The 12461-nt window shown below is 40.9% G+C and overlaps 1 protein-coding gene across 1 annotated transcript in view; it reads right to left on the bottom strand.

The window, feature by feature from the left end:
- CDKN3 (cyclin dependent kinase inhibitor 3) overlaps window positions 1–3547 on the bottom strand; it is a 24112-nt gene extending 20565 nt beyond the window's left edge. Inside the window, exons 1-2 of the mRNA XM_007948346.2 lie at window positions 3539–3547; window positions 748–830 (exon numbers count right to left, since the gene is read on the bottom strand). Of these exons, the coding sequence (XP_007946537.1) occupies window positions 748–830; window positions 3539–3547 (92 nt within the window). The remainder of the gene's footprint in view (window positions 1–747; window positions 831–3538) is intronic.
- Window positions 3548–12461: the final 8914 nt, after the last annotated feature.

Raw genomic sequence — 12461 nt, 5'->3', positions numbered from 1 at the left:
ATCTTAGTATAGCTGGTCCTTGCTTAAACATACATGGAATGTATTTGCTATTTATTTAGTTATCAGTCTGGAATATCAGAGATCAGCACTATCAATAATAAATGACTGCTACTTCCCACCTTATTAATAATTGTAGCTCTGTGTAGAGGAAAGAGAGTTCGATTGGGAACCAAGAAACCTGGCATTTCTGGTCCCGGCTCTACTACTTACTATATAATCTCGGACAAGTCAATTCTGGGTCAGTTTATTCTGGATCTCGGTATTCCTCAGCTATAAAGTGAGGAGATTTATGCATTCATTCAAACATTTCTTGGGCACCTTCCATTTGCCAAGCTCAGGGGATGCAAAGATCCTTCAGATAATGTACTCTGGTGGCATAGTGCCTAAGACATTTGACTGCTAACCAGAGGTAACAGTTCAAACTCACCAGCCACTCCCTGGAAGGAAGACTGGGCAATCCTACTTCTGTAGTGATACTGCCTTGGGGTCACTATGAGTCGGGTTTGACTTGACGGCACATAACAACAACAATGGTTTTCTCAATGTTTAAAGAAGATTAAAAAAAAAAAAACCTATTTCATATCATAGTAAATAAATTATGGAGTTAGAAGATCCCTTAAAGAGTAAAATGATATAATTAGCAGAAGAGAATCAATAAATGTTTTCAATATGTGGATTATATTCTACAAAGATTATGATGCACACATATCTATTTTGGCTTGTCATTGATCAGGACTGTTAACTTACCATGATATCTGAATTGGAGTCTGTTCATCTTCAATGGGTTCTTCGTCTGATGAGTCAAACTCACTTTTTTGCAATGAACTAGGCTTCAAAAAGAAATCACTTATGTTAAATAACCGTAAAGAAGAATATTGACATATATCTTAGTATAGCTGGTCCTTGCTTAAACATACATGGAATGTATTTGCTATTTATTTAGTTATCAGTCTGGAATATCAGAGATCAGCACTATCAATAATAAATGACTGCTACTTCCCACCTTATTAATAATTGTAGCTCTGTGTAGAGGAAAGAGAGTTCGATTGGGAACCAAGAAACCTGGCATTTCTGGTCCCGGCTCTACTACTTACTATATAATCTCGGACAAGTCAATTCTGGGTCAGTTTATTCTGGATCTCGGTATTCCTCAGCTATAAAGTGAGGAGATTTATGCATTCATTCAAACATTTCTTGGGCACCTTCCATTTGCCAAGCTCAGGGGATGCAAAGATCCTTCAGATAATGTACTCTGGTGGCATAGTGCCTAAGACATTTGACTGCTAACCAGAGGTAACAGTTCAAACTCACCAGCCACTCCTCAGAAGGAAGATGGTGCAATCTACTTCTGTAGTGATACTGCCTCAGAAACCCAAGGAGGGGTCGCTATGAGTTGGGTCCGACTCGACAGCACATAACAACAACAACAACAACAACATGAGTCAGAATGGACTTGTTGGTAGTGAGTTTGGCTTGGTTTTGGTCAGTATAATTGGAGGGACAGATGTATACACAGGTTGTAGAAGAAAGGTAGGTGTAAGTACTAAAATAGAAGCATAAACTATGCTGTGGAGCAGAGAGGGGAACAACTGCCCGCCTAGAGAAAGCTTCCCAGAGATGTTTCAGCTAGAGTGTGGAAAATGAGCAGGAGGTTTCTAGGCAGATGGCGAAGAAATTAAGGGACAAGGAGAAGTACGAGGGTCTGTGTACTCAGGAACTGCAATACTGGAGCAGAGGTGGAACAGGAGATGAAGCTAGAGAAATTGTTTTACCCTCCCCATTGCTCAAAAAACAATCCACCTGCAGCACAGGAGCTTGGTCAGGGGAGTACAGGTGAATCACTGGACTGGAGAGATTGAGATAGATCTCATTTGAGCTGGAATTCAGTCTTGTAGGCAGCATAGCTAGAATATTGCTATACTCCCTGTTGGAGTTTTAAAGGTTCAATAAAATAACACACTTTTTACCCACTCGCTTGTCGGAATCAAAATATTATTTTTATTGCTGGGTGCTAAATGGATGATGTGGCTTTAAAACTATGGCCAGTTGGGTTTGCCAATTCTTCACTCCAGTAAGAGACGTATCCACCCAATCATGGAAGTGGTGAACCACGCTGTGTGGTAGGGAGCAGATCAGAAGACGCCCTCTGTAGGCAGGTAGGAAGGTAGATCCCAAGAGAGAAGAGGAGAAAGGATTGAGCTACATGTGTTCAGGTCCTCCCAAACTCAGGGATCATTTAGTCACTTTTTCCCTCCCACAGACAAGTGAATGAAGGGTGGAGAGAGAGGCCAGGAGTGAAGGACAGCTGACATTCTTCCACATGGAAACATGATTAGCAAGTGTAACCACCTAACAGCCTTTCTAACTCTGAAGCCATAGTCCTTAACCGTCCTGTTTGTCACTAAACCAAAAAAAAAAAAAACAAACTCACTGCTGTGGAGTCGTATCTGACTCATAGTGACCCCTCTTTGGGTTTCCGAGGCGGTATCACTACGCAAGTAGATTGCCTAACCTTCTTTCCGAGGAGTGTCACTAGAAGACCACATTACAGAACCAATTTAGGTTATGGATTTGAATTGCTTTAGATCTATCTATATAGTGTTATAGGAACTCTGGTGGCATAGTGCCTAAGGCATTTGACTACTAACCAGAAGGCTGGAGGTTCAAATCCACCAGCCATTCCTCGGAAGGGAGGCTGGGCAATCTACTTCCATAGTGATACCATCACTATAGAAATCGACCCCAGGGCAGTGAAGTTTGTTTGGTTTTGATATAGTGTTATAATCAACCTAATCCAAACGAAGACCCTTCAAGAAGCTGTCAACCCTGGTGGTAGGTAATGGGGGTCAGGAGTCTGGTGTGGCTTCAGCTGCCTTGACTGTTTCTGTTCTTTCCTTCTTCTTTTTTTTTTAATGCAGTTTTGATGACTCAAGATTTTCGATTTCTGTAGCCCATTCCCCCAGGCTCTTCTCAACCTGGTTGAAAAATCTTAATAACAAGAGTTGAACGATTCTGCTCCCCAGTATCAGTGATTTTGAACCCCAGGGAAAGAGGCGAAGTGCCAGGTGGGTCGACAAGATGGTGACAGGGTGTGGCAATCGTATTGCCAGTCTTCCCCATCCTGGGTGAGGGCTGCTGCTCGGTGCGTGCAGAGCAGAGCCGAGACATACTCTGGGGCTGGGCTATGAAACAAACACTGGCCACTGAAGCTCTCCACGCCCCTCCGTTTCCTCCGTAATACGGGGTTTAGCTCTCTCTGGAAGGGCTGCCATGAGGCTTATGAGAACTCGCATGGAACAGCTCACAGCAGGCGCACAGTGAATGTCCACCTTTCCTTAGTCCGCCACCGAACCTGTCCTCGGGGTCTCATTCCTCTTGGCCTGTCCCAGGAAGAGCCACCTTCCCGACCCACAGGACGGTTACTGTGCAGTCGGGCCATGACCAGGCCTGCGCAGCCATCCAGCCCCAGAACTGGCCTCCGGGTCCTCTCCTGTTCTCACGACTTTGCGCCTCCAAAACTTGGCCCTGCCCAACTCACCGGCTTCATCGCTGGCCGTCCCACACCGCGACCGGCAGCGGCCTCCCTCCGCTAGCACCAGCGCCTTAGCAACTCCCTCGCGCCGAGCCGGCCCTCCCTCATTGGTACATCGTTTTGTGAGGTGGGGAGCGGCGTCTTGGAAGAACCAATCAGAGTCTTCCCCAGTCTCTTACTCCGCCTCCAGGAGTCCTAGTTCGCTTCCTTAACCGCTCATTGGTTCCTAGTAGGCCTTTGAAAGACGCGCGGCAGGAGGGCCTGTTGAACGTTGATTGGTTGGAATGGCAAGAGGTTTCGGCCAGTTTGGAGTGTGGAGCGGGCGGGGGACTCGGAGGGGGTGCAGGTGCGGAAGTATTTAAAGGCAGCCTCAGCGCTTTTCGCGTGCTGGAGAACTGTGTTTCTGTGACACCATGATCAGGGAGATTTTGTTTGTTTACTAGTTTTTTTTTTTTTTTTAAAGGTATGTGGGAGCACTTTCCTAGAGTGTCTTATGAAAACATACCTCCACATCATAAAGACTATCACCAAAACCAAACCAAACTCACTGCCGTGGAGTCCACTTGACTCATAGTAACCTCGCATTTGGTTTCCCACACGGTATCACTATGGAAGTAGATTGCCCAATCTTCCTTCCTGGCTGGTGGGCTTGAACCTCCATCTTTCTGGTCAGCAGTCAAATGCCGTAGGCACTACACAACCAATCCCAATAGGCTTCTAAGTCAGACGGTGCTGTCTTCTTTACTAAGACACTCTAATAGCTCTATGTCTACTGGCATTCACAACATGAGCCAGGGAGATGAAACTTCTGGATGAATCTCTCAGGTGACTTCCTTCCCCAAGGCAACTAAATGGGGATTGGAAAACACGGGGGAAAACCCAATCAAACACCTTCTGAAAAGATGATAGCCAACTATGGTTGAGCACTGGTGCTGTAGGCCGATTTGGCATCTTTTAATCTCCTTTCATACAATATTATTTTCATTCATATTTAGTGAACAGGACAATTGATCTACACTGTGAGTCGGATCCGACTCCACGGCACATAACAACAACAACAACATGAGGCTTCAGTATGGTCATATCTAGTTATATGTATACTAGGAAACTGACAACAAATCCAGACTAGAAACACCCTAAGTGGTTGACATTTTATATTTTTTACCATTCCAGAATCTAGGTAATTTAAGAGTGTAGATCTCATATTTACACTATTGTTTTGGTGTGTTAGTTTGCATTTCGGATTAGTGGCTGTGGCATACAAGGGGATGTAGATGGATGCGTACGTGGACCTAAAGTCCTCCCTTGGATTAAAGACACAGGCATTTCAGGTGCAACTACTTTCTATGGTATGGCTAAAACAAACAAAAAAAAAACAACCCAAACTCACTGCCATCGAGTGGATTCCAAACCATCGTGACTCTCATTGGATTTCCAAGAGGGTAAATCTTTATAGAAATAGGTTGCCCTGTCTCCCTCCTACAGAGTGGCTGGTGGGTTTGAACTACTAACCTTCTAGCTAGCAGTCAAATGTCTTAGGCATTACACCACCAGGGCGCCTTGTGGCATGACTAGGACCATAGAATCTTTAAGCACGGTGGCTATGCATGGTTTTAAATACATTTGCATATATTTGAAGGTAACCAGGCAGGCATGGGTGAAATTATGAAATAGTTTAAGTTTGACTTTTGGTTTCCTGTGCCCTCTTACTTCATCTGTGACCCCACTTTCCCAAAGGCTAACGTGAGTAGGGCTGGACAGATGTGTTGGAGTATAGATAATGGTGGGAGCATTTTCCACGGTTATTTCCCTACTAGGCCACTGAGGAATTCACAGATTCAGGAAGTGCGTAGAGTGTGGAGAGTGTGGGATGGTAAAACCTCCTCTGAGGTGTACATTTGAATGTGCTTAATACCAAACTGCTCTGAATGGAGATAAAGATTAGGATGGAGACCAAGGATGGAGGGAACACTTCCCTCTAGGTTATACTGTTAGAAACAGGGGCTCTGGCCCCAGAATGTTGATGAAACAACAGGAAGGTGACAAAAACACCAACTAACCGCCAGCCTCACAATGTAGGTGCCACATTCTCTAGGATAAGCATGATTAACTCCTAGACATCTTTTGTGCAGAAGGTGAACCATTTTAACCACCATCTTCTTTCTGCCCTAATCTCAAAATCCTGAGCTCAAGTTTCACAATCAGCTGAACTTTCCTTCTGCTCTTCTCTTTTCATTGCCTACCACCATTTGACTTCTGGACATTGGGAACTCCCACTGTGCCCAATCACCTTTTCCCAGCCTTTGCTTCTGGTCAGGTTTCTCCTCACGCAGCTCCTTCCCTGACTCCAATCTCTGCAGCATGAGGATGGTGCTGTCCTTGTGGCCTAGTCATTCACTGTCTCACGGCTCTGAGCTTCTGCTATTTCAACTCACTTTCACATCCAAAAACTCTGGGATAGCCAGTGTTTGCATTTAAGATCAGCTGGATATATTTCTCTACACTCTGATGGGATTGGGATGGAGGCAAAGGATGGGAAGGAGAAAAATAATGAGTGGCACAAATGGGTAAAACACAAACACTTTGGCTATTGGGCAAGAAATCCAATAAATTCATCTTTTAACTGTATGTGTTATATGTGTGTGTGTATATGGAAAATTAAATTATAAAAGACAAATCTATAAGCATTGTTCATAGATACTTAACATTTGACAAAGAGAAAAAAAAGAACTTTAACGTTTGTTTTGATTTTCTCCTAAAATTATTAATTACATGAATACCTTATGGCTTATACCCTTTTGCTAGTCAATATTCACCGTTAAGAACTAGGCATCTCCCTAAATACCTGTCATTATCACTGTAAGTTTTATCTGGTTACTATGAAACTGTTAATGTTTGCAGTCTGCTTATCTGCTCCAAACTCAAGGAATTATAGGATGTTGCTTTTTATGTGTGTGCTAAGTCTAAAGCTATTCTAAGTGCTAAATGGTAGTGCAGAAGAAAGCCAGAAGAAACTGAATCAATGGTGCTCATAAAATAAGCAGCTAAGTTGATAAGAGCTAAGTTGATAGGTTAAGCTAAATTGATAAGGTTAAGAGGGCTGGAGAGAAGGAGGTAGTCAGTGTCCATATATTTATAGCCTTGGAAACCCTGTGGGGCAGTTCTACTCTGTTCCACAGGGTCATTATGAATTTGAATCTCTCTTTAGTGGATTGGCTGTTGGGTTTGAATTGCTAACCTTTTGGTTAACAGCTGAATGCTTTAACTATTGTACTACTAGAGCTGCTTGGATTTATAAAGACACTGATAATAAAAGGCAATCATAATGAGAACTTAAAAAAAATACTGTATTCAATTTTGATCAGAACCAACTTATTACAGAGTTGGCAGAACAGAAACCTCTTGTAAGTCAGGGACCACCTATATTAATTAGCCTAGGATTCTTAAGGTTATTTACATCTATTATATCTGTATATCAACCAATTGCTATTAAGTTGATTGTGACTCATAGCAATTGTATAAGATAGAGTAGAATTGCCCCACAGGGTTTCCAAGACTATAAATCTTTACAGAGCAGACTGCCCCACCTTTCTCCTGCAGAGTGGCTGTTGGGTTCAAACTGCTGAACTTTTGTTTAGCAGCCAAATGCTTTAACCACTATGACACCAGAGCTTCTTATATCTGTATGTTGTTGTTAGGCACTGCAACCTTTTGTGAATTATCTTCAGCAAAATTTTACTTGGGTGTAATATTAATGATATTGTTTGATAATTTCCACATTCTGTGGGATCACCTTTCTTTGGAATGGGTAAAAATATGGATTTCTTCTAGTCAGTTGGCCAGGTAACTCTTCCAAATTTCTTGGCATAGATGAGTAAGTGACTCTAGCACAGCATCCACTTGATGAAACATCTCAGTGGATATTCTGTCAATTTCTGGAGCCTTATTTTTTCATCAATTCCTTCAGTACAGCTTTGACTTTTCTTCCTTCAATACCATTGGTTCTTGATCCAATGCCACCTCTTGAAATAATTGAACACTGACCGATTCTTTTTTGTAGTCATTCTTTGTAGTCTTTCCATCTACTTTTGGATGCTTCCTGCATCATTCAATATTTTGCCCATAGAATCATTCAGTATTACAATTCAAGGCTTGATTTTTTTCTTCAATTCTTTCAGCTTGAGAATTGCCGAGTGTGCTCTTCCCTTTCGTTTTTTTAACTCCAGATCTTTGCACATTTCATTATAGTAATTGACTTTGTCTGCTCAAGATCTTTGAAATCTTCTGTTCAGCTCTTTTATCTTGTAATTTCTTCCATTTGCTTTAGCTACTCTCCATTCAAGGGCAAGTTTCAGAGTTTCTTCTGACATCCATTTTGGCCTTTTCTTCCTTTCCTGTCTTTTTAATGACCTTTTTGCTTTCTGGATATATGATGTTCTTGATGTCATCCCACAATTCATCTGGTTTTTGGTCATTGATGGTCAATGTGTCATGTCTATTCCTTAGATGGTCTCAAAATTCATGTGGGATATAATCAAAGTCATATTTTGGCTTTCATGGAATTGTTTGAATTTTCTTCAGCTTCAACTTGAACTTGCATATGAGCAATTGATGGTCTGTTCTACAATCAGGTCCTGGTCTCGTTCTACCTGATGACATCTAGTTTTTCCATCACCTCTCTCCACAGATGTAGTCATCATGATTCCTATATATTCCATCTGATGAAGTCCACACGTATAGTCAACATTTATGTTGTTGAAAAAAGGTATTTGCAATGAATAAGTCATTGGTCTTATAAAGTTCTATCATGCAGGTTCCGGTGTCATTTCTATCACCAAGGCCATATTTTCTAACTACTGATGTTTCTTCTTTGTTTCCAAGTTTTGCAGTATAACCAAACAACAACAACAACAAAAATTAAACCAAACTCACTGCCATTGAGTTGTTTCTGACTCATAGTGACCCCCAATGAGTTTCTGAGGCTATAAAGCTTTATATGGAAAAATAGATTGCCCAGTCTTCCTTCCTCAGAGTGGCTGGTGGGTTTGAACCACTGACCATCCAGTTAACAGTCAAGTCCCTCATCCACTGCTCTACCAGAGCTCTTTTTGCTGTTGTCAGTAATTATCAATACATGTTGATTGCATGTTTGGTCAATTTCAGACTGCAGAAGTTGGTAAAAATCTTCAGTTTCTTCATCTTTGGTTTTGGTGGGTGGTGTGTAATTTGAATATTAGTAGTATCAACTGATCTTCCTTGTAGCCATATAGATATTGTCACATCACTGACAACATTGCACTTCAGGATAGATACGGAAATATTGTTTTTGATGATGAATGCCATGCCATTCCTCTTCAATTTGTCATTCCTGGCATAGGAGACCATATGATTGTCTGATTTAAAATGGCCAATACCAGTCCATTTCAGCTCATTAATGCCTGGGATATTGATTTTTATGTATTCCATTTCATTTTTGGTAACTTCTGTTTTTCCTAGATTCATACTTCACACATTTCATGTTCCAGTTATTAATGAATATTTACAGCTGTTTCTTCTCATTTTGAGTCCTGCCACTCAGATGAGTCACTTCACCACTTGTCTATCAGTTTGTCATACTGTGGTGGCTTGGATCTTGCTGTGATGTTGGAAGCTACGCTAGCGGCATTTCAAATGTCAGCAGGATCACCCATGGTGGACAAGTTTCAATGGAGCTTCCAGACTAAGACAGACTAGGAAGAAGGAAGAGGCCATCCACTTTTTTAACAATTGGCCACTGAAAACCTTATGAATAGCAGGGAAACATTGGCTGATATATTACCAGAAGATGAACCCCTCAGGTTGCCAAGTACTCAAAAAACAACTAGGGAAGAGCTGCCTCCTCAAAGCAGAATTGACCTTAATGACGTGGATAGAGTAAAGCTTTCATTTTAGAGTAAAGCTTTCATTTGCTGATATGACATGGTTCAAAATATATCCGTGTAATTGAGTGCAAATACAATATAATGATGTGTTTTTCACATCTATTCCCATCTCTGCTTTCAGAGATGTCATGTTTGCTTAAAATTGGCCTGGTGGGAGTATTTATAGGATGGATACCAGAAAACACTATGAATCAGAGCTTGACCTATTGTTTTGTTGGTTGTCTACACCAAGGTTTCTCAACTTCGGCACTATAGCCATTTTGGGCAGGATAATTCTTTGTTGTGTGGGACTGACCTGAGCATCGTAGAATATATAGCAGCATTCCTAACCTCTACACATTACATGCCAGTAGCGCTCCCTCAGTTATAACAACAAGTATCACCATTGCCAAACATTCCTAGAAGGGCTAAATGCAGATTTAGTTTAATAATGTGTCCTATCTATAGCTTTTACATTGTGAGCACAAAAAACGAAACAAAACAAAACCAAAAACCAAACTCATTACCATTGAGTTAATTCTGACCCATAGCGACCCCCATTGGGTTTCTGAGGTGGTAATTCTTTATGGAAGTATATTGCCCAGTCTTCTTTCCATGGAGTGGCTGGTGGATTTGAACCGCCAACTTTCTAATTAGCAGTCAAATGCCTTAACCACACCATCAGAGCTCTTTGAGGTGAGGAAAGATTTTTTCTATATTTGAAAAACATTATCCATTTCAGCAAAGGCTTTACTCATATCATTGATGAACAAGTGCAGTTCTGACACACATTTTTGTTGTCTTGCTCTTTAATGTAAATGAATATATCAAGCAACATGAATATTGAAATTACACTTGGTTCATAACATGCAACAATGCAAGAGTTTGGCAAAAATAAAGGCATTTTATTAGAATCAATAGGGTACATGGAATTGATAATAAATGGTATTGTCCATTTTTTAAAATACTTGTAGATTCATTATCTTTCTTTTTAAAGAAGACATTTTTGGAATGCTGACTCTCTCTTGTGAGTTTATATACTATTTCATTAATTTTTGTGATTATCTTTATTATTTAATTTCTTCTAATTTGGTCTTAACTTCCAATTCTTTAGCTAATTTCTTGAGACTAAAGCTATATTAGATATCTACAACCATGTAAGAAAGGAGCTCTACTGGTGTAGTGGTAAAAGGCATTTGGCTGCTAACCAAAAGGTCAGTGGTTTGAACCTACCAGTCGATCTGTGGAAGAAAGATGGGGCAGTCTACTTCTGTAAAGGTTTACAGCCTTGGAAACCCAATGGGGGTCTTTATGAGTCTGGCAGTGAGTTTGCTTTTTTTCCTTTGACCATGAAAGAAATTACCCCAAAACGTAGCTTATAAAACCCTGTAGTTGCTCATTTCCCTCTTTACTCATCTCTTCCCATGTCCCTCCTTCTCTTTCTCTTTTCTAGTTTCTAGTTATTTTTTATCTTTCTGCCTCTTCTCCTTTCTTCTTACCTTTGACTCCTCTGCTTAATTGCTCCAAATATGGAATTGAAATAAGTTAAAGACCAAAGCAGGGTTTGCAAACTGATGGTCAACAGGCAGAATCTGGTCTGCTGACATGTTGTGTTTACCCTGTACAATGATTTATTCACTGGAAAATTCTACATTAAAAAAGTGTGGGGGTTCTCTGGCAGCTCTTTAAAAAGTCTGATGTGGCAACAAGGGGGCTGTATTCCCACATGGAAACAATAAACTAAAGCTGACAGTGTTCTTTTCTCTTTCTCCCTTTTTAATTCCTTTAAAGACAATTTGGTCTCTTTTATGCCAAATATTTATCTACAAGTTTCCCTACTCTCTCAATACTCTAGTACCTTGTATACTATCATATGCCACTCAGTTATAAGGCCCCATAACCACTGAAGTTTGAGACTTCTGAAATAAAACTACATGATTTTCAATTAAAAATAAGGTGAGTTCCTTTTCTCTAAAAACAGCCACCTTCCACCTAAAAAAAAAAATGACACGAAAACAAAATAAAAAGCTAACACAATTCCATAGCTCATTAAGCAACCCCTTCTTTTTAAGTCTTATAGTCATATCTCTGGTTTTCTGGGGGCAAAGAGAACAGGGAAATGGGCAGAAGTTGGTCTTAGGCCTGCAGCTGGCTAGTGCTCTTACTACTCCACAGAAGGTGGTCAGTACGTAGGGAATGATTTTGGAACAGAGGACTTTCTACTTTCTGGATACCTCCTGACGTGTCTTTTTCAGGACAGGTATACATCATGAACTTTAATTTATCCATTTATCCAGTAAATATTTATTATCATCTGTGTTCCAGATACTCTACAAGTTACTGGGAATACCAGAGTGAACTAAGCAGACAATATCTCTGCGGTTGTGGAGCTCACATGCTTTTGGGAGAGACAGACAGACAATAGATGTTTAATAAGTCAGGTAGTAAGTGATAAGTGTTATGAAGAAAATTAAAATAAGGTGAAGTCTGCTAAAACCAGTATTCTAGATATAAAACTCAGGGAAGGTATCTCTGAAGAGATAACGTTTGAGAAACACCTGAATTAAGAGAAGTAGTGAACCAGGAGCTCTGGTAGCATAGTGTGTAAGGCACTTGACTGCTAACCAGAAGGCTGGCGGTTCAAATCCACCAGCCACTCCTCGGAAGGAAGAAGGGGCAATCTACTTCCCTAGTGATACTGCCTCAGAAACCCATGGAGGGGTCGCCATGAGTTGGGTCCGACTCGATGGGACATAACAACAACACAACAACAGTGAACCGTTTGAGTACTGGGATGATTTTTCAGTCTGAAAGGATAAGGAAGCACAAAGTCCCTGAGGTGAAAATGTATTAAGTGTACTCAAGGAACAATAAGGAAGCTGATGTGGGAGGAGCTGGTTGGGTGAGGTAGAAAGTGGTAGGAAATGAAGCAGATTTTTTTTTAATTGTAATTTGGGTGAAAGTTTACAGAGCAAATTCACTTTGCATACAGCAGTTCACATACACTTTGTCTCATGACATTGACTACA

This window comes from Orycteropus afer, unplaced genomic scaffold (genome assembly GCF_000298275.1).
Source record: "Orycteropus afer afer isolate SDZICR_OR568_19922 unplaced genomic scaffold, OryAfe1.0 scaffold00214, whole genome shotgun sequence".
NCBI lineage: Eukaryota > Metazoa > Chordata > Mammalia > Tubulidentata > Orycteropodidae > Orycteropus > Orycteropus afer.
Note: the sequence above shows the minus strand (reverse complement) of the source record. Positions and strands in the feature narration are given on the sequence as shown.